The sequence below is a fragment of the Anomalospiza imberbis genome, chromosome 2, assembly GCF_031753505.1.
Source record: "Anomalospiza imberbis isolate Cuckoo-Finch-1a 21T00152 chromosome 2, ASM3175350v1, whole genome shotgun sequence".
Classification (NCBI taxonomy): domain Eukaryota; kingdom Metazoa; phylum Chordata; class Aves; order Passeriformes; family Viduidae; genus Anomalospiza; species Anomalospiza imberbis.
Window position 1 is genome coordinate 87,186,230 of NC_089682.1, and position 24,763 is coordinate 87,210,992.

The 24,763-nt window shown below is 36.7% G+C and overlaps 1 protein-coding gene across 6 annotated transcripts in view; it reads right to left on the bottom strand.

Annotated features, from left to right (window-relative positions):
• The window catches only part of DGKH (diacylglycerol kinase eta), a 165,050-nt gene that overhangs the window by 17,628 nt on the left and 122,659 nt on the right, over nt 1-24,763 (bottom strand). For 4 of the 6 annotated variants that reach the window (XM_068182242.1, XM_068182241.1, XM_068182245.1 and 1 more), the window contains 13 exons: nt 22,840-22,974; nt 20,951-21,068; nt 20,406-20,516; nt 19,746-19,842; nt 17,169-17,276; nt 14,205-14,318; nt 13,781-13,915; nt 12,528-12,694; nt 11,296-11,401; nt 10,361-10,453; nt 6,041-6,160; nt 5,526-5,634; nt 3,981-4,111 (listed from right to left, as the gene is read on the bottom strand). In XM_068182242.1, coding sequence (XP_068038343.1) covers nt 3,981-4,111; nt 5,526-5,634; nt 6,041-6,160; nt 10,361-10,453; nt 11,296-11,401; nt 12,528-12,694; nt 13,781-13,915; nt 14,205-14,318; nt 17,169-17,276; nt 19,746-19,842; nt 20,406-20,516; nt 20,951-21,068; nt 22,840-22,974 — 1,544 coding nt within the window. The remainder of the gene's footprint in view (nt 1-3,980; nt 4,112-5,525; nt 5,635-6,040; nt 6,161-10,360; nt 10,454-11,295; nt 11,402-12,527; nt 12,695-13,780; nt 13,916-14,204; nt 14,319-17,168; nt 17,277-19,745; nt 19,843-20,405; nt 20,517-20,950; nt 21,069-22,839; nt 22,975-24,763) is intronic. The other 2 variants (XM_068182244.1, XM_068182243.1) reach the window with 1 other exon arrangement.

The following is a 24,763-nucleotide window of genomic DNA, read 5'->3' on the forward strand; positions in this document are numbered from 1 at the left end:
ATAAAAAAAAAAACACACATGACTACTGAAACTAATGAAATAGCCTACTTGCTATGTGGAAGAAATTCTACATAAGGGAAAACCCATAAGGATACTTTCCAAACCACAACAAACCACACAATTTAAAGGTTAAGAACTTACAAGTTCTTCAAAACAAATATATTTTCATGAGTGGAACTTCTGTTGGATAAGCAATATAGTGAGATGCTGCCAGAGTTCAAAATCAGAAGAAAGAAACATATTATGAAATTCAAAACAAACCTCACTTTTCCCACCAGCCTTTGTAAAGCATTTCACAATACCTTTGATTCAGAGGCAAGATATTTTGGGTTTATTTCTGTTCCAGCTTAAGTTGCTGTAATGCATATCAGAACAGCAAGTCTCAAAAACCTCATCAAAAATTTTGGGGACCCTTTTCTGCTATGCTTCCAAGGGGAAAAAGCCCCAAACAAAAACTCAGAATTTGTATGCTTTTATAATAGTTTTTGGGTTGGTGGAAACAAGAATTTATACAGTCATAACACTAGATGCTATTTGGTATTCTCAGTTTACTGCTTATGCAGAAAAGTTTGCTAAAAATTTCTCATGTCAGACTAAAAGGATCTGCTACATCAGCACATCATGCATCATTCAAAGAACAAGATCCTCAAATATCTCTGCATATTTGTGCATGAGACATAATCTGTTAATATCTAATTGTTATCTAGTTAATAAAAATTCAATTTGACTAAACTACAGTTTGGAGGCAGAAACTCTAGCCAGAATCTGAAGAAAAAAAAAATAGCTTTTCTTTTTTCCCAGATATGGCCTTAGAACTACAATATCACCTCTCCTCCTCCTCTCCCTAACCACTGTACCATTTCCTGGACATTTTTTTGCCAAATGTAGCACCACTAGCAAACAATTTATTTAAGAACTCCTCAATATTAACATCTTCTAAATGTGAAATCTACCCTACTTGCATCCCCAGTGTAAAAAGCCATTTAGCATGTCTGAAATCTAACAAATCTTACAAAACTTTTTCTATAAAAGAACTTTTTCAAAACATGCTACTGCAAAACACAGGGATGAAGTGTCACAGTCCTTGTCACAGACTTTAGTCTGACTAGCACTGCTTATCAAGTTGATCTGTGGCATGGAAAGCCTTTCTCCAAGGAAACCAACATTGCTATCGAGCTTTAAGGAGACATCATCCCCTCATCCTACCAAATGTGTTGCAGTTCTGATTATGACTAAGCTGCCTGCATAGGAACATGGTTATCAATGCTAAGAATGCCAATGCTTATTTCAGAAAAATCAGTCTAATTTTCAATAAGTTTGTTTGTAAAATAAAGTTAAAAAAAAAAAAAGTCACAACAAAGCTTTCTTTCTACAGTTTCTGCCAGCCATTCATCAAGCAAAAGAAAATCATATAAATGTAAATTTCTAACATCCCCCTAAATGAAATCAGGCATAAGAGGCCAGAGAAAGATCATTAGTGCAAGGACTGGGTGGAAAGAGGTATTCTGGTTCTTCATTTGCCAGTTGCCACACAGAGCTCCCTGAGAATGGGGTTCACAAGCAGAAATACAATTAGAAGTGCCCAATTCTTCTGTCAGTGTATCAATCTGCTCCAGCAATGCGTGCAAAGGAAGAGTGTTTCATCAAATCCTTCTCCATACTGCTTTTTATCTCTACTTTTGACCACAAAAAGAAAGGTGGGCTCAGAGGATTCAATTAAAACAGGCAGTAATTTTTCCTGCTGCAGACATGAAAGGTAATAGAGATAAATGTATTGCACATGAGTTAGGAGCTCATGAATCAATGGTGATCTTGTTTAGCTTGTCAGGAAGCACAGGCCTTGCAGTGGAGGAGAGGCTGCAGACAGATTATAGCTTCCAAGAGCACTGAAGGCTCATCAGCACACCTCCATAGCCAAAGGGAGGAAAGATTCACAGGGCAGCTTGTGATGTGTTCCTCATTTCCCAAGTACCACATGACACATCTTGACACCAATTCAGGTCATTGGAGAAAACTGCAGGCTGCCTGAGCCATCCTTAATTGGCTCCCTGCAGATACCCTGCCCCATCATCAGCAGGATGAGCACTAAACTCTGCTATTTAATTCAGCGCTGTTACACAGAGTGCAAGCCATGCCTGGCCAAAAACCTGGCCAAAAACCTGGCCAAGCTTATGAACAGCATTGATTTGGAAGCTCTCAGCATCTGCTAATGAGCACATACTGTGATTCTGGAGTGAGATTTTGGTTAGCTCAGGGCATGCCCTTGGCCATTTGTGTAGAGCAACTTCTTGTCCTGTGTGTCTCCAGGAAGCACTGCACAGAGAGACAGCAGGCTCTCTGCAGGCCCTCTAAGACAAGCCTTTAGATATTTCATGGCACAGACCTTTGTGATGGGATTTTATCTACACTGAACCAACATGAGCCTTAGCAACAGGGATAATGGGTTGATAATTACCCTGCTGCAGATATTTACTTGGTTTAAGTGCCAGTCCACTGGGCATGAAGTCAAATTGGTACTCATGAGAAATAAGGCATGGCCAGAAGCCATGTCCAGTTTAACACTGATCTTACCCACCATATTTTATTCCAACAAGTTGGACTTTTAAAATTTTCTTAACATTTTAGCAAACCTATATACATTTGTATGATGCTGAGTTTCTCAGTTGAATTTTAAGTTTATTCAGCACTCATTTAGAACAGGGACTTGCAACATCCATCACTGAAACACCGTGTGGATTGCTTGGACAGTCTTCTATTTCTAAAGTTTTGCAGGGAGGGACTGTCCTGAAACTGTCCCTCCCTTGTCAGAAACTATCCTGAAAGAAAGGAATTTAACTTCCATGGAAAGAAGCTTAGGCAATCTAATACCAAAGAGTAAAACAATACACAACAGCCAAATAGATTATCTCAAACACAGCTATTTTCAGCAGCTGCTTTCTATTGCAACAGTCACACAATGCAAGCACTACCTTATAACATCAGGATTTCACACTATATAAAAAAATTTACATAAAATAACACATTTGTATGAAAATATTGTCTCTACCTGGAGACTACTGCACTGTGGCTAGAACAATGACTTGCACTCTAAATGTAAATGTTTGCAATTTATACAATATCCTATTTCCTCTCTTACATGCTACAAGCAGTTGCAAAACCAATTACCAAGAACTCATTACTAGCGAGTTCCTGGAAAAAGTCACTTAATGAATCCCCAAAGATATAGCCACTATTACATATAATGGATGCACTTAAGTCATTCCTGAAAAGGACCAGCAAGCTCAAATAACAGCCTCAAACTGCTGGATAACGTTCCTCCCTGCAAAATTTATCTATCTGACCTCAGAGGAAAAAGGTTTTACAATTTTGGAGTTGAAATAAAATACTCTGTTTAAAAAAATCTATACAGCCAAACTCAGAGCTTGATCACCGATGAGAAAACTTACTTTGACACACAAACACCAATGCCATGTAAGCCAAATACTGCCATTTATTAAGCTACTTATCTCTCTCACATCCACTATATCTAATATATACACAATAAATCATGTGGAGCAGATCAGCCCCTGCAGGAGATAGATTCAAAATAATTATAACCACCATCAACTGATCCGTACTGATCATGTTTAATGGAAACAGTGAACTCCTGAAGAAAACATTATATTACACAGATGGCAGTAAGATATCAAATGTGTTTCTCCTATGCCTTCTGACATAAACTGCATCTACTGCATCATATCATTCTACATAAAGTGGGGGGGGGGGGAAAAGAAATTTGGATAACACAGATATTCTTAGTTGTGAGTTCAAGTCAGTACTTCAGAAAGTCAGGCCCAAGGACAGCGCATATTAGTTTATTGCATATTTGCACAGTGTAAGCCAAGCTACAAGCAATGACAAGTGCAGGGAAAGAAGAAAAGTTGGTTGTTGTTTTGTCAAAGAAAATGGTCAATAGCAGAAAAGTAGCACAAAGGAAATACCTTAAGATCTCGCCTTTCCAGATGTAAAAGCTCAGAGCCTCGGATGTCATGGCTGATGAAGATTTCTTTGTACTCTCCCAAACTGAGCAGATCCAGCCAAGCAGCAACTTCATCTGTGCCCCATTTTTGAACTACCAAAGTTAAGAGCAAAACCCCCTTAATTTCTACATGCTCAAATGCATCACAAGCAAAGGTTAGGCCAAAGAGAGTGGAAAACAGAGTAGAATTGCCGTGCTAGCAAAGGGAAAGGTTAGAGGTGTTTTTTCCACAAAAACTGACAATTTCCTTTTTACATGCAGGTTACAGGTTAGCAGTTAACACAAGAAAGTATCTAAACAAAGTTGGGGTTCTTTGCTTTGCAGCCATGCTTTCAGCTTTACTCCAGTTTCTTCAGTAAAGCCTTTAAAACCTCATGTCCCAACAAATTCACATTAAACCAGCTCTAGGATCAGTGATGCAAAGTCTAATGTTGTTCTGCTTTATGCCATTAATTTATTAGTAGTCATCCAGGGAGAGGAGAATCCTTCAAAAAGTAATTAACATGTAAAATTAAAATAGCAACCGTACCTCAAATATAGCAATGGCAGCAAGCAAGTCCAGTTTTAATTAACAGATTCTAGTATTCTTAATTAAGACAAAAAGTACTCCTTAAGCTACTGTGTTACACAGGCCACTAAGAAGCTCTCTGTAAAACATTGTTCTCTAAGGTTAGTTGCCCACATTAGTCCCATTAAGACCACATATATTAAAAAAATAGTTATGCTACTTATTGCTATAATTTTGCAACTTCACTCAGTGCTGATCACTTCACTTTATGATGAAGAGAAATCTGATGTCTGATCTGAAACTTAAATCTGATCAACAGCTGCAAGATTTTGTGATCAACTGTTCATTTAAAGAATAAAGATATAGAAACACTTTTAGGACCATCTAATCACTGATTACGTCCTGGACATAATCTTAAAGAAGTAAGCTCACAAATGAAAATGGGAAGAGAGGAGGGTGGAGTTTGTTCAACTTCTAATTAAAAAGTCAGTATTGACTATCATGATTTTTTGTTTGATCTGTATTACTTACTGACTTACTTGGATCTGTCTTACTTACTTACTATAACCCACCCAAAATTTAAGAATGACTGGTTAATTAAACCAGTATGATAAAAGTTATTTCACACCTAAAACTAACCTGAAAAACCTGAATTGGAGCATCACAGGGAAACAATGTGTTTACCCATGGCTTGTATGGCTATGAATAAATCAAATGTAACCACCAGCGAAGACATAGATCCTATTGCATGATAAAACTTTTAAAGTCTTTTCACAGCAGTTCTCTGGTTCACTTGGGAGTATTGGGGTCCTATTGAATATTTTCTAAATGTACTGAAAGAAATATCCTAATGAAGATGCCAGTTAGCTCAGATGCTTTCCACTTTGATTTTAGTCTTACATAAGTCATGTCATCTCTCACTCATTTTACCAAAAAAATCCCATAAAATCATATTTACTGCAAATGATACTACTTTTCTTGCAATTTCAAAACACATACCAGGCTGAGGGCTGGTCTTATGCTTCTGAATTTTTTCTTTTTTAAACTTTGGCACTATACGAAACACTGTACTTCTATTGTTTCTTTTAGCATAATCCAGAGGGGGATCCTGCATGAGAAAAGAGGCATGGTTACCTTTAATTAAAAGAAAACAACAGTTAAATTATATGCTTATGATGGTAATTCACAGTTAATCTCAAAAAGGAAGACCCAAATTTACTTCTGTAAAGAATAATGTTAGGATATAACTCTATACATGTTTGAATTATTAAATATAAATTAAAAATATATCTTTCATGTATTTATTTATTTATTAATCAAAACCTTTACATTCACAAAAGGAAATAAAGCACCAAAAAAAGCACTAAGCTTAGAAGGTTGTTCACAGCAGACAGAAATGATCCAACATCACTACTGAAAGTGCATCAAGGGGTCATGAAAAACTGTAATTTACTTTTCCCTATCAAAAAAAAAAAAAAGTTCAGTTAAAATCAGAACATATTACTCAAACTTACCTCATCATCATTTGGTTGAAAAACATAATAAAGCCAAGGAATCTCAGCAAGTTTTCTCAACTCTATTTCCACACTGTGCAAAGCATCAGACAACAGTTCTTCATGGGGAGCTTCTAACTGCTGTTTATAAACAGGCCAGAAAAAATAGTTTTAGTTTTAAAATAGGACTTTTAGTTTCATGAGATTTAACATTTAAGTCTAGATATCTTGTTACCACACACAGACAGATGACTACTTCATGGTGAGTGCCAACAAGTGGTGAAGACAAATAATCGTCCAAAATTAGACTTTCCTTGAGAGATGTGTGAGACCACCCTCATACTACATTTAGTATGGTCCCAATCACAAAGGGATGATTGAGTCAGCTGAGACTTTTGGTGCAGACCAGTTGGGCATAGTTGTCAATCCTTGTCATCCTTCACTGCACTCCTGAGTCTTTACAGAGCAAGAGTTATCTGATAACCCCACTATGAGAACACACTAGAAATGGACACTACCAGCAGGAGGAAGAGAAAACCTGATGAGAAGAGTAAGCAGCAGAAAAATCTTTGTATGAAAAGTGGTGTACAAAAATTGAGTAGATGGTAATAAGCCTCTGTTATTTTTTGCAAATGTGTTCAGATGGTTGATGACTCTCTCATGTTCAAGTATGAAGAAATGGATCTTGCTGAAGATTTCCATTCCCAAAGGTCTTCCAGTGGTGATATGATACCTGCACTAGCTGTTCTAAATAGGTGAGACAGGGAGCAATAGGCACTGCTGCTGGCTGTGGGTGGAAAGAACTCCCTAGCAGGAGACAAAAAGACAAGGACATCAGTAAATGCCAAAGGGAAAAAGAAAGCGGTGGCTGTGTAAAAGCATTGGGACTTGACGACACATGTGAATTCGGCTCTATTAGGACTTTGAGAACTCCACAGAGATGCCTGTTTCCTTTAAAACTCCAGTTTGAAAACTGTTCTGCAGCTGTTGTGTGAATGAACCCATGCAGAAGAGGTAAGGCAGGCACCTGATCCCTTGAAAAGGGAGCTCATCTGGGATTGCTGAAACACCATTTTGAGGTAAAGAGTTGAATCCTAGACTAAGTTGCTTGGAATCCTTAATAAAGCAATCTGAACTTTCTTTCTTTAAAGTAAAAGTAGTCCTAAAGCAGTGCAGAGTATCGTTCTGAAAATATCTAATTCTGTTACATCCTAGAGAATGCATTTTTTAAATGGAGTTATAAGAAAATCTTGGATCTCTAGTGCTGGAAAAATTTTTTGACATTGTTAGAGTTCAGTGATAAATTACAAACCCCATTAATTTATCCTACCAAACAAAAATGTCTTTCCTTTGTTTCAGTAGTCTGCATATATTCCCATCTTTCAAAGGAGAGACCATCTTTTGTAAGATCTTACTGTCTAGTATAGTAATATTGGAAATATAAGCTCCCTTTCCTGTCATGTTATTTTCTCTGCTAAAGCTCAGAGAATTCAGTGTCCATAAGCAGATTTTTGATCTTTCTTTTGACTTATCTTTTTTTTTTTTTTGGAGCACAGGGAAAAAGCCACTTTTCATTGAAGAAGTTACAACTTTTCTTGTGTTTTCATTTCTGAGAAATTACTCAAGTCCTCTATTTTCTATAACAGAATGAAGGAAAGAATACTGTCTTTCTCAACAAGTACTTATCTAATTGCTTGATTCTCAGAGGAAAACATTTTGCCTAGGAAAAAAAAATGCTCATCTGATGGTGCTCCTGAAATAAATCCAAAATAATAATTCTGGTACAGAAAGAATCAGCAATTCAGGGCAAATTCTTCGCCTACAATATCTTGGAAAATCTTATTTCCAAGATAAAAATTCACACTATGAATGACAAAATAAAAATAAAGTATTTTTTATTTCCTTCTCTATTTAAATTTTTGTATGAAAATATTTTATTTCAGTGAGTTTAGATAATGTTTTTCTGTTGAAATGAAACAGTCTGTTATACTTTTTCCTTAAAGCATTTGAAAACTGTGCTCAGCTCCAGACTGGAAATGCTTTTTAAAATTATAAAATAGACACAGTGCCATTGGAAAGTATTTAGACAAAATATAGTATTTTTAATTTTTTCCAAACTGTATTCCAGCCATAAGCATCTAAGAGATTCCACAAATCTGGTTCATTGTCCTATCTTGAGCAGCCTGGTCTCATAGAAGATGTCCCTGCTCATGGAAGGGGAGTTGGAACTGGAAGATCTTTAAGATCACATCCACCTCAAATCATTCTGTGATTCTATGTTATTATCATTTCACTAAAAATTGTATTTTACCATTTGTTGTGATTTAATGCTCCTACTGTTGTATGAATTTGTTAATCATAGTTCTTGCAGGAGGTGGAAGGGACTACAGACTTGTTTTATGTTTATTTAAGTGTTTTTTCTTTTCCTCAGGAGCTGTAAGAGCAAAACTCAATAGCCAGTAAATGGCAGCCAAAGAAGCAGCTTACCAAGTGTCTTAGTTTAGTTGCTGGCTGGGGTTAAACCAAATAGTATAAGCACCAAAGACATGAGTTTACTGCTGTCAGAGCTTTGACCACAGGAAAGAGGGATGTGGGAGAAGTGAAGATGCCAAAAAGTTCGAGGAAGATATGAAAGAAAGAATGTCTGTCGTTGACAGAGGAGAAAGATACTTAGAAGAACAGTTTATGATGGGAGTGCTGATGCATCAAGCAACATCTTACACTTCATCTCTCTCTATTTTAACAGAATGAGGGACCAACATACAGGCAACTTCAGCATTTATAAAATACATGGCAATAAGGTTAACCAGGGTGCCTTGTTACTTGTTACTGTGACTGTGAAATACTCGTCTAAGCGAGCACGATGTCAAATGAGCACAATGGACACCTCTGGAATATTGTCTTAGTACCTTCCAAACAGCCTTTTTACTAAAAATGGGCCTGATGTAGCATCATGAAGATATTTGCACAACCATAATGAGAAGCAGAAGTACAACATGTAAAAATTCAGAAACAGAAAAATGAATCAAAATAAGCTTTGGAACCTGAACAAGGGCCCAGTTCAACAACACAATGAGATCAAAACCTGCTGCAGAAAAAGTAATGTTTCAATGGGAAGGTTTCCATAATAACATTATTTCCAAACTGTCTCGATAAATCTCACCAGTCCTAGTATGGCATCACCAAATTAAATATTTTCTTCTAATTACTTCTGTAAAACAATTTAATTTTTTTAAAAATCTCTATTTTAATTCCCTGCTAAATCTGAAATATATGAGATTATTAGCATTAGCAATTTCAAAAAAATCCAGCAGGTGTTTTTTCCCTTTTCTTGGACAGGAACATCTAATGAAATAACTTTCCTTTTGAAAACACTGTAAAATAAAGCATGATCTTTGACTATTTCTATAACTTAAACAATTATTAGCCTTTAGACTATATTTACTTTTGGTTACTCTAAAACAGATTTATCACTTGTTTGTATGGTATGTGAACCTGCAGTAAGTATTATATCCTAACTCACCTAAATGAAAATATTCCTATTAATATCCATTTATAATTACAACACTTATATAAAAAAGCTAGTAATGAATCTGCTTTTGAATCTACAGAAAATGTAACTGCTCCTACTGAGTATCTTCTTAATGTAAAACTGGACCAACATAGAAAACCTGACATCTTTCTTCTCTTCACAATGTCAGTAGAGAAACTTTCTTATTATACATCCAGATCCAATTGTTGAGAAATCTTAATCATTTTAGGCACAAACACTTGCCACAGAAGATGCAAAGTCTTCAAGTACCATTAGGGGTTTACTGAATACTTACCAGTTAAAGATTATAAAATAACTCCTGACAGATATTAGAACAAGAGTGATATTTACTTGCCCAGATTAGGTCTGTAGAAGTTGACTGTATGAGTCTAAACATCTCTCACCACAGGCTCCCCTTAAACTATGAAAATGGTCACATAATAGTTCTCCAGAAGTTCTCTTAAATGCTGTATCTCCAGAAGATAAATCATCTTTTTCTAACATAGGCCTCCAAGACAGCTGAGTGTGAATCAGCCTCCCAAGGATACCTATTTCTCTCCACTTACTTAACAAGAAGAGTCTAAGCAATGACTTAGCTATCTGAGGTGACACAAGATAGATGCCAGCCTAAGAGAAGATTTCAAAACTCATTCTGATCCAACCACAAATGCAGTATAATCTTCTCCTATCAACTTTGCAGAGCTTCTTGCAGTGTGTCCTCACTTTGGCACCAATTTTAAAAAATCAGCAAAGAACAAATCATGGATGATCTGAATGAAGGAATAAAACCATGCGCTTTGTGACCTTACCAAAGGAACTCTTCCTACTAGCAGAGATTCTGTTTCATTGTGTAAGGCCTTCACATTGACAGCTATCTCCATGGCAGTGTTTCTGGTAAGGCTCTGGGGAATAAGAAGCATAAACATTCTTTGAAGTGATGCAAGTCAGACTGAGAATAAGTACTTTCACCTTACAGCACAGATCTTAAGTGCCTTCTCCTAGGAGAAATACATCAGTTTAGCTCTAAACTGACAACCTCTTCAGCACTGAGAATAGAAAGCAAAAATGTAGTATCTATTTGCTGTCTTTTCCTCAACTTCATTTAGTATGACATTAATACAATCCTGAAGATCATCAGGTGATCAGCCACCATACCAATCCACGTATTACAAAGGGCAGCAGAAAAGTTGTGAATTTCATTTAACAACAACTATTGACTTCAATTTTTCACTTTATCTCAGGAGAAGCAAGCTACTAACCATACTTCAAGAAGCAAAGGTCAACTAACATATTTACCCTGTGTCAATTTAGGTTGGATATGGACAGCCTCTAACTAATTAATCAGTTCTGGGTCCAATCCCAGAAAGCATCCAGATTATCTAGTGTCAAGAGAGAAACCAGGAAACTCATTTCCCCTCAGCCCCTTTGCCTTCTCTGTATAGCACTTGGATAGCAATTAAGCATGAAAATTTCTGTGAAAGCATCCACAGAAAATGACCTTTATGGTTGATCTGTTAGGTTGTATGACCTAACAGATGTGGTTCAGCCTCTGTCATGCCTCCACCCTCTCTGAGGATATGCCTGCACAGTACCAGGTAGGGAGGACACTGGAGAATGCAGAAACTGCATCTTCTGCCTTCTCATCCAACTTGTTTTCAAACTGGGACAGGGGACAGTCCCCATGCCACAAGCTTGTGCATCCAGATGTTATAGCTTATTTATATAAATCTCTGTTCTTCTTTACCTCAGGAAACCTTGGGTTGGCTTTATTTAATGCATGTGAACATGCATTAACAGCATGAGCAAGCTCCTGCTCCAAGAGACCATGTATTTTTGCTGCTTCACAGATCCTACAAAAACATTTAAAAAGGAGAATAATGTTTCTGAATTTCTTTAAAGAATAATTTTTGTGTACACAACTTCATCAGATGAGAAAATACACAAGAACATGTTTCACAAAAGACTTAGAAAATTATAGTCCTTTATAACAAAAATTGAAAGGCAAGGATTGCTTCAAGCAATATAGCACCTCATAGAAATTATATCGTCACACAGATTATTTATGATGCTACAAAATACTGAGATATATTTATTTGTCTTAGAACACTAATGTTATTAAAAAAATGGACCAAAAAATGTTGGTCCTATTAATTCAAGTAAACTACAGAGGAAAACTCTAGCACATTGCAATAACTTACTTGAAATGATTTTAAAACCCCTTACACCTATTTCACAAGGCATATCCTTCAGATGTGACATGAAAAATGGCTACAGTTTAAGATTATGGGACGTCCAGCTGTAACTACAATCTCCAGACCATCTCTAGAATGGTGAAGTTTTTAAGATGTCTGGGCTAAACTTCACTTTGGGTAATTGATAAACTAAATGATTTGTCTATGACTGCAGTATAAAGAGAGTATGTAGCCCTTCCTTTCTTATATTACTGGGGATTTTGATGCTAAAGATAATTAGTTGTTATGATAAAATTAATAGCAGCTTTAGAAAATGTTCTGATTTAAAAAAAAAGTTTTTTTTATTTATCTCAGCCTATATGAATGACTGCAGTATCCATCCTGCTGACTTCTAGAGTTGACTTCTAAAGGGTTTTTTCCAATAATTCCCAATTATATTTTTGCTTTGTCATAAAAAGTGAAGCTTCAATTTTTGCAAAGAAGCTTTCCAGTTTTACATTTCAGTTGCTACTTCAGAAAGTTGATTTTACAAGAAAAAAAAAAAAAAACAACACAAAACCACATAAATAAAGTTTAAAAAATACATAGGGAAAGCACACAATAAGAAGTTAAGCCTTAAAAATAAAATAACATTTTTAAATTAGAAAAAAACAACTGATATAGTGGCAACAAAACTAATCAAAATCCGGGGAAAATGTACACTTCTAAGTCTCTGTATGAATTTTCATTAATAATTCAGTCTTAGTGTCTAGGTTGCCAATTCAATTTATTAATTTCACTGTACCTGGTAATAAGTTCTTCTGCAGCTTGTGAGCACATCTGGATCTGTGCAACTTCTTCTTCTGTAGCCAACTCAACAGCTTGCTGAGGATACAAGGGAGATCGAATGGCAGGTTTGCAGGAATCATACTTCTGTTTGTCCTCCCAAGACTTCAGGGTGTTTTCAAAGGCCTAATCAAAATGAATTATACATTCAATTGACAGCACTTGAAAGTATTCTTTTTCATTAAAAATTTTAATTTTACATTTTACATAAATTTAAATTATATATTATTTTAGTTAAAATTAACTTAACAAATAAACATGTGCTTGACTTAATTTTATATAAATAATACTATCTGATTAAATAATAATTTTACACCTTAAGTTTTTAAATTTAGTATAGAGAATAAGTAACTTCTGAAAGCTTGTTCTCTGTCTCCTCCCCATAATCTTCAAAATGTGTCTTCCAAACCAATAAGAACACAAAGACAGTAATAATGGTTGGACTCAATGATCTCAAGAGGTATTTTCCAACCTAAATAATTCTAGAATTTTGTGATTCTCTAACACAAGCACATTTTGTGTGGATAGCAAGATTGAAATTCAAAACTGATACAGAATTCAAACATTAAAAATGGTGGACAAAAACCAAAATTTACTAAAACAGAGTCAAATTCTACCTGAACTCCACCCTAAATTCAGGATCCAGCTAGTGGATGGAGAACTGAGGGGCAGTTGTACCTTTCACACAATAGCCCTAGACAAGCATGAACTCTCCAGTGGCTTTGTGACTAGGTTGTACTTGTGTCTCTTCTGTCTGAGACTGGCTCATGGGGGAGAGGGAGGATTGGTAGGACAGAGAGATAAATCTGCAGAAAGCTGTTCTGGAAAATGGACAGTATAGAACTTTGCTATTTATGCAACTGTACTAAAATTTCCAGTATGTGACTGGTATATAACACACCTAGAGAAAAAGAAAGAAGCAGTAGAAGGGAAGGGAGGGAGGAATAGATTAAATGTTGACCATTCTTACTATATATTAATAAGAATATAGGATTAGCACTAATAAAACAAAATCTAACAAAACTTTCCCACTTATACAAAGTAATAATTTTCTATCCAGCTCATTATAGAAATTATATCACTTTAAGTAACTGTATGAATTATATAAATAGTAATAAAACATTTTTATAAGTACTGTTTTGTTCGTGTTATAACTGAAACAAATTATTACAGAAACCAATGTTAACAATGGTAGCTCTTTCTGCAACATACTCTGTCTCGTGTTAGCATCTGAGCTCTGTTTTTATGGATGATCTTAATAACTCCCGGGGGCTGGATCCATGCCTCTCCATCGACTTGCACTGGAACCCCTTCATCACCAAGTATGGTGATCTTTACTGACCGACACTGGAAAAGAACAAACATGTTATTTTACAGGGCAATAAATACTGATGAGACTGACAGGCCACCTGTAATCTGTTGATTACGAGGAGCTGTGGCTTCTCTCCAGAACTGTCTCAGGAATTAAGCTCTCCTATACTTCATTCATCATTGAGGACAATTTGTTACCCACTAAAAGCAAAACAATGTCAGTGCTTTATTAATGTATAGGGCAGTGGTCATCGAGAGTCCCGCTACTTGCCAGAATCCCCAACTGCTGCCAACCATCCTGCATGCGTGCAAGTAAGCAACAAACCTGAGCTATCCTGTGATGCTGCAGTTTGATGACTCTGGACACTGCCATCTGCATGCTGCCAAATACAGCAACAACTTCTAAGATTTTATCATCAAACGATGGAGCTCCAAATATCTGTGAGGAAAAGAAAGTATTCCATTTTGATTGCAAACCTAGTGCTTAGATTGAAATGAAACACAGATTCATTTGCAGATTTGTTTTCAACATTTAAATGCTCAAAATTCTTTACTGTAGAATAGCTATACTGTTTTTCCTAAGTCATAGGAGTAAGATACCACAGACAACAGGCAAATATCGTTTAAAACAGCAATACTGATACCATTTGAAATATCTTGATGACAAGGCATATCCTTATATAGGAAGGATGGCATGTTTCAGAATGCAGATTAAAATTTTTTTCAAGGCAAGATGAAAGGCCAGTTGAAATCTCTGCTTGGGTAATGTACTTAATATCTAAGAGGCTCTTGAAGGTAAATGCTTTCCTTTTCTTCTCAGAAATTCTTATCTGTTTATATTCTGAATTCTCTGGAAACCAACATCCAAGTCCATGCTCTGCTTTGTTTAACAGAGCCTTAATACTGAAGACAATCTTGTTTGTGCTATCTAGAATTATCCACTGTTAACAAGAAAACCACTTTTGTAGGGAACAAATGTCCTTCTGTGCAGCCGAGGTGCTGAATTTCCACAGGCTCACACAAAGCGCAGAAGACTCGCCACCTGGTGTGCTGCCAGGGAATTCAGCCTCATGACAGATCTCAGGCTGGACTTCAGCTGGGTCTGGCAGGTGATACCATGCTAAGGTCACTTGGAGCTTGGCCATTTCATCTTGATATGCAATAGGGAGCCATGAGGGAGAAAAATCAGCAGGAGAAATCACTCCAGTAAGAGTTTAATGGGTAGGGAAACCACCTCTCTGAGCAGTACTTGGACTCCCTCATATGGCACCTAAGGCAGAATAAACTGCATCAGTAACACTTGAGACCAGACTGGAGAAAATCACAGTTTCACCATCTGATTTTTTTTCCAGTTTCCATGGAATTCTTTCAATTTTTCACAGGAATATGTGAACATCTTGAAAAGAACCAAGATTATGATTCTGCTGTTCCATGAGAAAAAGTGTGCAGAGTTCTTGATCCAGTAACTGAGATTTACAGGGCTAGTTCTGGCTAGTTCTAGTTCTACTTGTGCTAAGAAAAAGTAGTTGTAAAATTTCATTTATTTTGTGTTGCCATTTCAGCAAAAGGACAGGAAACACTCAAGCAAGTCTTCTGCTGTGTCTCTCCATTAATAATATTCTGTACTGAAAACCAATCTCTTTTTTTCTCCTTTCTTTTCTTTTAAAGGCAAACTGACCTCTACAGATCAACATTCAAATTGACTCCTTTCTTGTTGCAGGTCATGTTTCCAGCCTGTCTTCTGGACACCAAAATAACATGCTCATACCAGTCAGGGTGCAGATGCCCTGCTTGGCTCACTGCTAATATTTCAGCAAGTCAGAGCTGTCATCTTTCATTTGTCCAGACAACCAAAACCAGCAGCACTTCAGACCACCACCACCACCTCTTGATGAAGAGTCATTCAAGACTGCACTAAAGCAGTGAATTATGCTCCTGACTTTGTCCAGAACAAACATGTCACTCTGCTAGCACATTGCTCACTAGAAGACTAATAATATCAGTAAAAATGCTCCAGGACACACACATTTGCTGTATACCAGTATGAAAGCCGGGACAGATCTTCTCTCTCACTGAAGCAGTACAGGGAGGAAAAAACCTCCTGAACAAGTCCTGAGGAGATGTTAGAACAGCTTTCAAGTTCTGACTACGAACATGGACTATATATAAAAGCTTTAGATATCCATTGCCAAATAGAAACATAATTTCAATCCTCTTACATATACCAAAAATAAGAAAACTAAAACATGTCTAAATTTCTTTTTTTACTTTTACATATGTGTATATATATGCACATAAAGTAAACATATATATACATATGCAATTATATGTGTATTATATAATATAAACATGCAATTTTATATAATAGATATTATATTATATTATGATACATATGTTATATATAGGTATGTTTGTATGTATGCATTAAAAAATGAAAGGATAAAAACTCACAAGAAAAGTAAAACTTTTTGGCAAAAGAGTCCTGGATTGTCTACATCAAAATCACAAGCCAGTTTGCAAGTACAGTTTTAGGTGATTCAGACATCACACACTCAATCAGGATATGCAGATTAGGATAATCTCCTGGTAATTACAGTTGGTGCACTGTGAGTGAAGTGGGTAGGGGCAGTAACAGGTTGTAAGGCATGTAGGGATCCATGTGGTGAAATGTTTCTTAGGAGTTGAGAGAAAGAAAGGGAAAAGGGTACCTTAAAGTATTTTAAAGGTTCATTGTAAATAATATTCAAAAACCGGTTTACTACCCCCACTAAATTATCAGTCACTAAATGCATCAGTCTTCACTTTCTGAATCACCATCCCTCATCCCTCACAGCAAAGCTGTTTGAAGAACAGGAGGAAAATTAAGGTATAAACTTTGACTGATTATCCTGTCTACCTTGCTTGTTGTTAAACTATAGTGAACAGAAGAATTGATGCTTTGAGAAACCTTATTTATAGGCATCTGTAAAACAATATAGAGAGAAATTACTTGTGCCTCTGTTTATAAAAATACCCATAGAGCCATTTAAAAAACAAAATTATTATGCTTTATTATGAACATTTTGCTGGAATGGACATGACAGAAGACAATGGACAGTAAAAAAGCATGGAATATATTTTCAATTAAAAAAACCAGCAAGACAATACAGTTCAAACTGAAACATCCTCCTCAAATAAGAGTTGTTATCCAAACTATATGCTACTACTATTAAAATCAAGTGAGAAGAACAGTTCATTATATTTATTGCTGGTTTTGCCCAGAAGGTTAAGTCTCTTTAATGCTACTTACATCATCTTCCTTGGTTCCACCCCAGAAATTAGTCCCACCAGCATAGCTGGGAATGTTTAGCACAGCTATGCCCTGCAGGCTTGGAAGGGGGATGTACTGTCCGTCACACTGTAAGGGATAAAAGCTCCTTCAGTACATAAATAATACGATAAAGATAATCAGTAAAGAATAATTTTTAGCACATGAAGCTTCAACAGAGCTGGTAGGGGAGGACAGAGTCATTAAGGGGTCTGGTACAAGACTACTTCCTCCATGCAATGAAGCACCTCTAAAACAAACCTCTTCTTTCCAAATCTTAGCACTGACTTTTGCAGAGGTTAAAAATATGTAGATCTACATGCTGTATTATCTATAGCAGTGGTGCTCCATGAGTCTTGAAAGGAACATTTTCACATCCCTTGTTATGAAATTTCTCATGCACTTTGACCATGGTCTGTCCATCAAGGATTAAAAATCTTTTTGCAGTAAGATAACCAATCTCCCTGAGTGCACACAGTAAGATTGCCAAGGACATTACAAAAAGATTCATTTATACATTCAGGAACTAGTCTTCCATCCTATACCAGCATTCCCAAAGTTGCAATTGCGACTTATTATTTAGTCAAATCCATTTAAGCTAAGGGTTGGGGGTGGGGGGTGGTGGTGTCACGAATATCCAAGAATATTTCTGGCATAGCCACAAACATGTGGTTAGCTGTCAGTGTTTGCATGTATTGTTGACTTCCTGTAAAAATAACTTCACTCTCCTCCCAAAAGTGCAAAGACAAATCTAGGACTGACCCCACAGGTGTCACCCTGGCTGTAGATGGGAGTTGTTGATTTTGCAGGTAAGAGGTCGCTCTTATTCCTGACCATCCAGTCGTTCCTTCTTACTGCTTTATCTCCCAAACAAATAAGCAACTCCATGTCCTGTTCAACATGATCATGGCATGGCATCAATCTTACTTTTGGGCAAGAGTAAGTTTACAGACATCAGTGAAATCACTCTTGACTTACAGCAGTACAACTGCCTGCAGGGGGAAGCCAAATGATCTCAAATCATTCTACTGGGAGTCAAAAGTGCAGTCCTGCAGCAGTGCCACAGGCATGGAATTGAAGCAAGGTAGAAACACAAGGTTGCAAATGCTGGACCCAGGTGTCACTTGATGGACCATGAAGTTGCAGGTCAAGCTGCCTTTAATGAAGATTGCTAGATGACTGCACATTAACAGTCCACAGAGATCTTAAAATTATACAAATGAAAAAGAAAATCTAAAGAAATAAGGACAAAATCTGCAGCATCTTTATTGGGAGGAGAAAGAGATGCAAGTTATTTCCAGAACGTGCTTAGTGCTCTCTTTTTGTGATTTAATTGTAGCAGTAAGACAGAATGTAACATTTTAATCAAGATGTGTCAGTATCCAAAATATGGTGTGATATTAATATATGCTGCACAGCAAAATAGATTTGTATTACAGTAGAAGTCTGCCTCTAGTGCCTGAATATGCAGGCATAATATATCCAATAATATGCAAGACAACAGTAAATGTTACTTGCTGACTTACTTACAGGAATATTTAAAAAAAAATGGAAAGATCTTATTTGAATCCAATTCAAAAGATCCTTAAATTAGAATTCTATCTGCAGTATACATAACATTCTCTCCTGGCATTATATTTGCTAACTACTGCATAATTCCTTGATAATTACTCAATCCTTAGCTAACAGCAATCTGCTGTTACCAGACAAAATCCTCCTAAATCTCAGAGTGAGAAAGAGCTCCAGTAACCTAAAATTATTCTTTCAACTTAAAAAGTTATCCTCATATAAATATCATATATTTCCATATGAAATAGCATGAAATAAAAAGAAAAATTATATTTGCTCTCTGTCAAAATCCACCTTAGATATTCTTTGGGTGAAAAGAACAGTAACCATCCTGTAGACTTTTTCTGCATTTGGGAATCATTTATATCACCTTTAAGTTCCCATGTTGAAGACAGATTTTATGTTAGAACTTAAAAGCCAAAAAATAACTATGTTTAGATATGGAATTTGTTGTTGCTTTGATAATATCTTGCTTTTTTGTGTGAATACTAGAGCAAGTCTCTACTGATGTAGCTGGGCTTCTTGTGATGCGTATTCAGAATATCCTCTCTTTTGTCAGTAATTTTTTACTATTTATGTGCTCCTCTTATATGTGTAGCTTTCAGATACTTTAAATTGAACCTGAAGGATTAAGACTCCTTATCTCTTTTCTTCTCTTTATTTTATGATCATTTCTGTGGTTGCCCTTAAAACCTGGTTTGTCTTTTGATACAGAGAATATTAAGAAATATATCCTACCTACACAATTTATTATCATTTTTCAACACAGTAATTACAAAAAAAACATAATACTGGGTATTTTGTGATCTTAAAGTACTGATATTTTACTCAAAAACATGACTTAGAGGACCAACTTTTACATAGCACATCTTTACACAGCGCCTTTGAGGTCAACTTGGGCTGATGTAAGAACGATAACAGGTTTCAAAAATCAACACTAATTCTTCACTACACATTGTGCAAGCAGCTCTTGCCATAAAAAAAATTTACCTCAAGTTGAACTTTCTGTTCTAAGTTCTTGTAAGTTCTCTGCAATAGCTCTTTTGTGCCAAGAACTCCATACCACATCATGTTTTTTGTCCGACTTCTGAAAACAGGCAAAACAAGATTCACATATTGACATACACACATTATTGTGTCTTGTATTTGTAAAAAAAAAAAAAAAAGAAATTCATATAAAGGTGTATTGTAAAATGCAGGCGAACCCAATAGGAAGAAATGATGATGTCCAACATCAGTTCAGAAGGCTTAATGATTTCTTTATTGTAACTATGCTATAATACATTAATATACTACATAAAGGAAGATACTAAAACTACATACCTACTTTTTCTAACTATCATATCTAACTACCAACAACTCGTGATCCTGTTCCCCAGAGTCCAGACACAGGTGGATTGGATTGGCCACCAGGCTCAAACAATCCTCACCAGAATCCAATCAAGCAATCACACCAGGTACACAATTCTCCAAGCACATTCCACATAGGAAAAACAAGGAGCAGAAATAGAAATTGTTTTCTCTTTCCTTCTCTCTGTGCACCTCTATGAAAAATCCTGAGAGAGAGAGAAATGTGCTGCCACAAAGGGGTAAGGAAAAGAAAAGAGTGGAAACATCTTGGCTCTGTTACTGACAGAGTAATTATATTACCTGCATTTTTCAGGGTGCTCTTCTCGCTTGTTATTAAATTCTAGTGAAATTTTTGCATCTAACCCAATTCCAAAGTAGTTGTTCATGACACATTTTTCTGAATATCCCTCCCTGTTAGAGGCAAAGAGAAAATCAGGTATACATTTGTACAGAACCTGGATATGCAAACATTTTTGACCAAAACTGTGATTGGTCACAGAATAGAATATGAACTAAGATACTTCAAGAGATCTTTCCTCCGAATCTTCCTAACTAAACTGCTTTGGGCTGGAAAATCCAGCTCTGAAAGATTACTGTCCTCCTCCTCCAGGTGAGCAAGGGATAAGTGAGCAAATGTCTCCCCTTATTTTCAGCTGCTGCAAAAAAAATTGCACTGCTCATAACTAACCCAGTACAATCCAGTTTGTTTTCAGACATTGAGGACTACTGCCAAACGATGGCAAACAAGAACTTCATAATGCAAAAAAATGAAAGACTACAAAAATGTAAGAAGGATGCCCTTAGGGAAAGCAAAATAGTACATTTAGAAAAAAAGTATTTCTTACAAGGAATCTGGATCCGGGTCAATAAACGGCGTAGCACCAAATGGATCGATGTTTGCTAGCAACATTTTGCTAATAATTGAACTTCCTGCAATGGAAGCAGCTAGACCAGCCCTCAAACCTGATCAGAAAAGAAAAAAAAAAAAAACACCAAAACAAAACAGAAAATAATAAAAAAATTTGTATTTGATAGATAGACAAACATATAAGCCACATACTGAGAAACAAAATTCACTAAATCTGTACAGGGAAAGATAGTGATTCTATCTCAATTTTTACTACGACTGGTTCTCTTTTCAGGTCTCTGGCTCTCTTAAACAGAAAGGCAGCTATGCTGCATTGTGGTGGCTCTCTCAGGTACCAACATGGAGAAAGAAAAAAAACAAAGAAAATTTAGGGTTTCAGGCCAACACTCACTGGCAGGTATAGTAACCAAATGGGTGACCTCACATCTAAAAAGACTGCTAGAGCTTTTCATTCAGTTTAATCTTCATCTCCTAACTGTCCATGATTTTTCTTTTGTCCTATCCTTTGGACGCAAACATAAAGAATATTCTTACCATTTTTACAACTGGCAGAGCCATAGTTTAACTTAATTTGTGAAAAGATCATGGCCTCAACATGCCCACTTTGACTAATATCAGTTCCACTCTACAAAATACTCTGTAATGCATGCAAACAAAGAAAAGTACTAACAGCTTTCACTTAAATTTGCCTAAAGAAAAAACGTAAGCTTGATTCCACTGTGTTTTAGCTATACTAATAAAGTTAATTAAAACAGAGTTTTACTAGTGCTCTCTAGTATTAATTCCATTTCAAGCAGAACAGATTTTTTTTTCATTTGTCAATTGAATTTAGGTAAGAACAGATTTTTTCCCAACTGTTTTACAGAGCAGCTTTGTGTGGTTTCAGTTATCCACTTCCAGAGCGATATCCAGAGACAGTTCTTACTCAGAGGGTTGAACTTTACACAGCTTTGTCCCTCATCTTCTTCATCCTAATGCATTGATAAGGACAAATGATAGAAGAATTTTGGGGTACCCATGGATGAACAATTGTATGTGATCTGGCAACGTGAGCTTGTGGCCCAGAAAGCCAAACATGTCCTGGGCTGCATCCAAAGCAGCATGGCCAGCAGGGCGAGGGAGGGGATTCTGCCCATCTGCTCTGCTCTGGTGACACCCCTCCTGCAGTGCTGCATCCAGCTCTGGGCTCCCCAGTATAAGACGGACACGAACCTGCTGGAACAAGTCCACAGAGGGCCCTAAAGATGATCAGAGGTCTGGGGCACGTCTCCTGTGAAGACAGGCTGAGAGAGCTAGGGTTGTTCAGCCTAGAGAGGAGAAGGCCCCAGAGAGAATTTATTGTGCCCTTTCAAAATATAGACCAAGTTTATAAGAAAGATTGAGACTTTTCACCGGGGCCTGCAGTGACAGGAGCAAGGGCAGTGGTTTTAAACTCAAATAGGGTAGGTTTAGATGGGACAAAAGGAGGAAAATGTTTGGGATGAGGGTAATGGGACATGGGAAGAGGTTGCTCAGAGAAGCTGTACAAGCCCCCCCAGTGCAAGTGTCCAAGGTCAGGCTGAATGCTTTTTGGAACAACCTGATCTAGTGAAAGATGCCAATGCCCATGACAGAGAGCTGTACTAGATCATCTTTAGAGGTCTCTTCCAACCCAAACCACTCAGCAATTCTATGATCCTGAATATTACTTTTCACCCTTCAGAATGAAATGTGACACTTCTGCTCCTTCTGGTGTTGTGCCAAATGATCAGAAATATTCTACATTATTACGCATTTTCTGCTCTACAGTATCACACAAAGATGCGTATGTCGGTTCAAACGAATTCGGGGCATGAAGTAAAAGTCATTATTTGACAGCAAGCTTACCTGGGCAGATAATCCTTGTGTTAAGTACTGGAAGGTTTTCCTTGCTTGCTGCCAAAGCTGGAGCAGAGAAAGAACCTGTCTGGGAATGGATACCTCGGCTTGTACGTCTGTCAGGAGATCTTGGTGCAGTTTTAGCTGTGCAGAAAAAACAGAAGAACACTAATTAGATCTATTATGACATTACCAATACATAATTTTTACAGCCCTGAAAATACATCAGAAGCATTAAGTTAATCTGTTACCACTCCATGACAAAAGTCCTTCCCCCTCACACCACAGTTTTTCTTCTAAATACAGTAAGAAAACTCAGAAACAGATCAGGTGACAAACACTAATTAGAATGAGGAAGTGTGCATGGCACTCCACATGATGAGTTCCCAACTTATACTTCAAGCTACCAGCAGAAGTATTATAGGTACATATTTAAATGCAAATATGTTCATATAATGTATTATATCCATCTTAAAATGCAACAGTATTTAACACTGCAGTAAGCTTCTGATAAACATATTACTGAAATAATTACATTTAAACTTAGATTTCATCTATGTTTACTTATAAATATACACATATTATACAGTACATTATAATTTATAACAATTTTAATGTAGGTAGTTCCATGCCCTGTAGGTTAGAAAATCTATCTCATCAACACCTATACTATTTTCTTCAATCAGATAAAATGGGCCCATGCCTGCATCAGATGCTGAAAAAATCAGAGAAAACTTTGACATTTTTATTTACAACCAAACCGAAAACTGCAAGGAAAAGGAAAAAAGCCATGTTCACCTTTGTCTTCTGCATTTAGAGAGATTGTGGGGGGGGCTTCAGTTTTCCATCATCCTTTTTCACAGAAAAGCTCAGAAAACAAACAAACCAGCAATTTCCCCAGATAATTAACTTATTTATTAAAATTCTTTGGAAGTTGGATCAGTGAAACCTTGACAGATATCAATGTTTAGTAGCTGTTATTGACAAAGGCTCAGGAAAAGGAAAGGGAAGAAAATCAAGGGGGAAGAGAAGATATTCACAAAGAGTAACTGGAAGCTCAGTGAGGCCAGCTATCCTTTGGCTGCCTCTGGAGGTGACAAAGAAGGATCAACTTTGCAGAGGGCTGACCTCAAGTGCTGTCATTTCCTTTCCTGGCAGAACTGGTTTCAGGCAGCCTCAGATAATATACCAGTGCCTGCTTCAGCCTGGGGAAGTTAATCTTTGTGCAATTTACCCCCATCAGACATACCCAGAAACCGGTGCCCCAAGGAATAAAGTTTGGGTATTACCAAATGCTTTGTCACAGCATTTCCTTGTGCATGTAGAAAACTCTTGCACAACAGATGGTCACAGACAGACACTTCTCAGCTATCTATGCTCCAAATTATCTCACATGTTAAAACTACTTCAGCTTAGGACAACACCAAACTTTACCATCTGAAGAAGCTCAGAACAAAAAAATGAAATTATTTCAAGATAATGTGATTTTTCCTCTCAAAAGATAAAAACTAATCCAGTAAAAATAGAATTAGTAGGACTAGCACCAAGAGAACAGCAGGGAAACAGCACCAGGAATATAGTGGGAAGCATAGAATGCATCATTTTCAGTGGCAGGAGTGAGACAAATCAGATCACATCAATCATAACTTAGCCTGAGAGTAACATGGGTGTACTGTATGAAGATACTAATGGAAAGAAAATGTTGAGTGGGAAAAATCTAGAGACAAAAGGATTAACTAGAATAAGGGTTTAGACATTGTGTTCACATCACTTCAGACCAGGATTTGCCCATTGACGGGGATTTTTTAAAGTGATGATAATCTAACATAGAACTGTAAGTGGAATGGCAAATTCTTAACTTTCTTGTATCTATGAGTAAGATGACACACCTTTCTGAATGACCTGCTGAAGTCAAACAGAAATTATGATACAC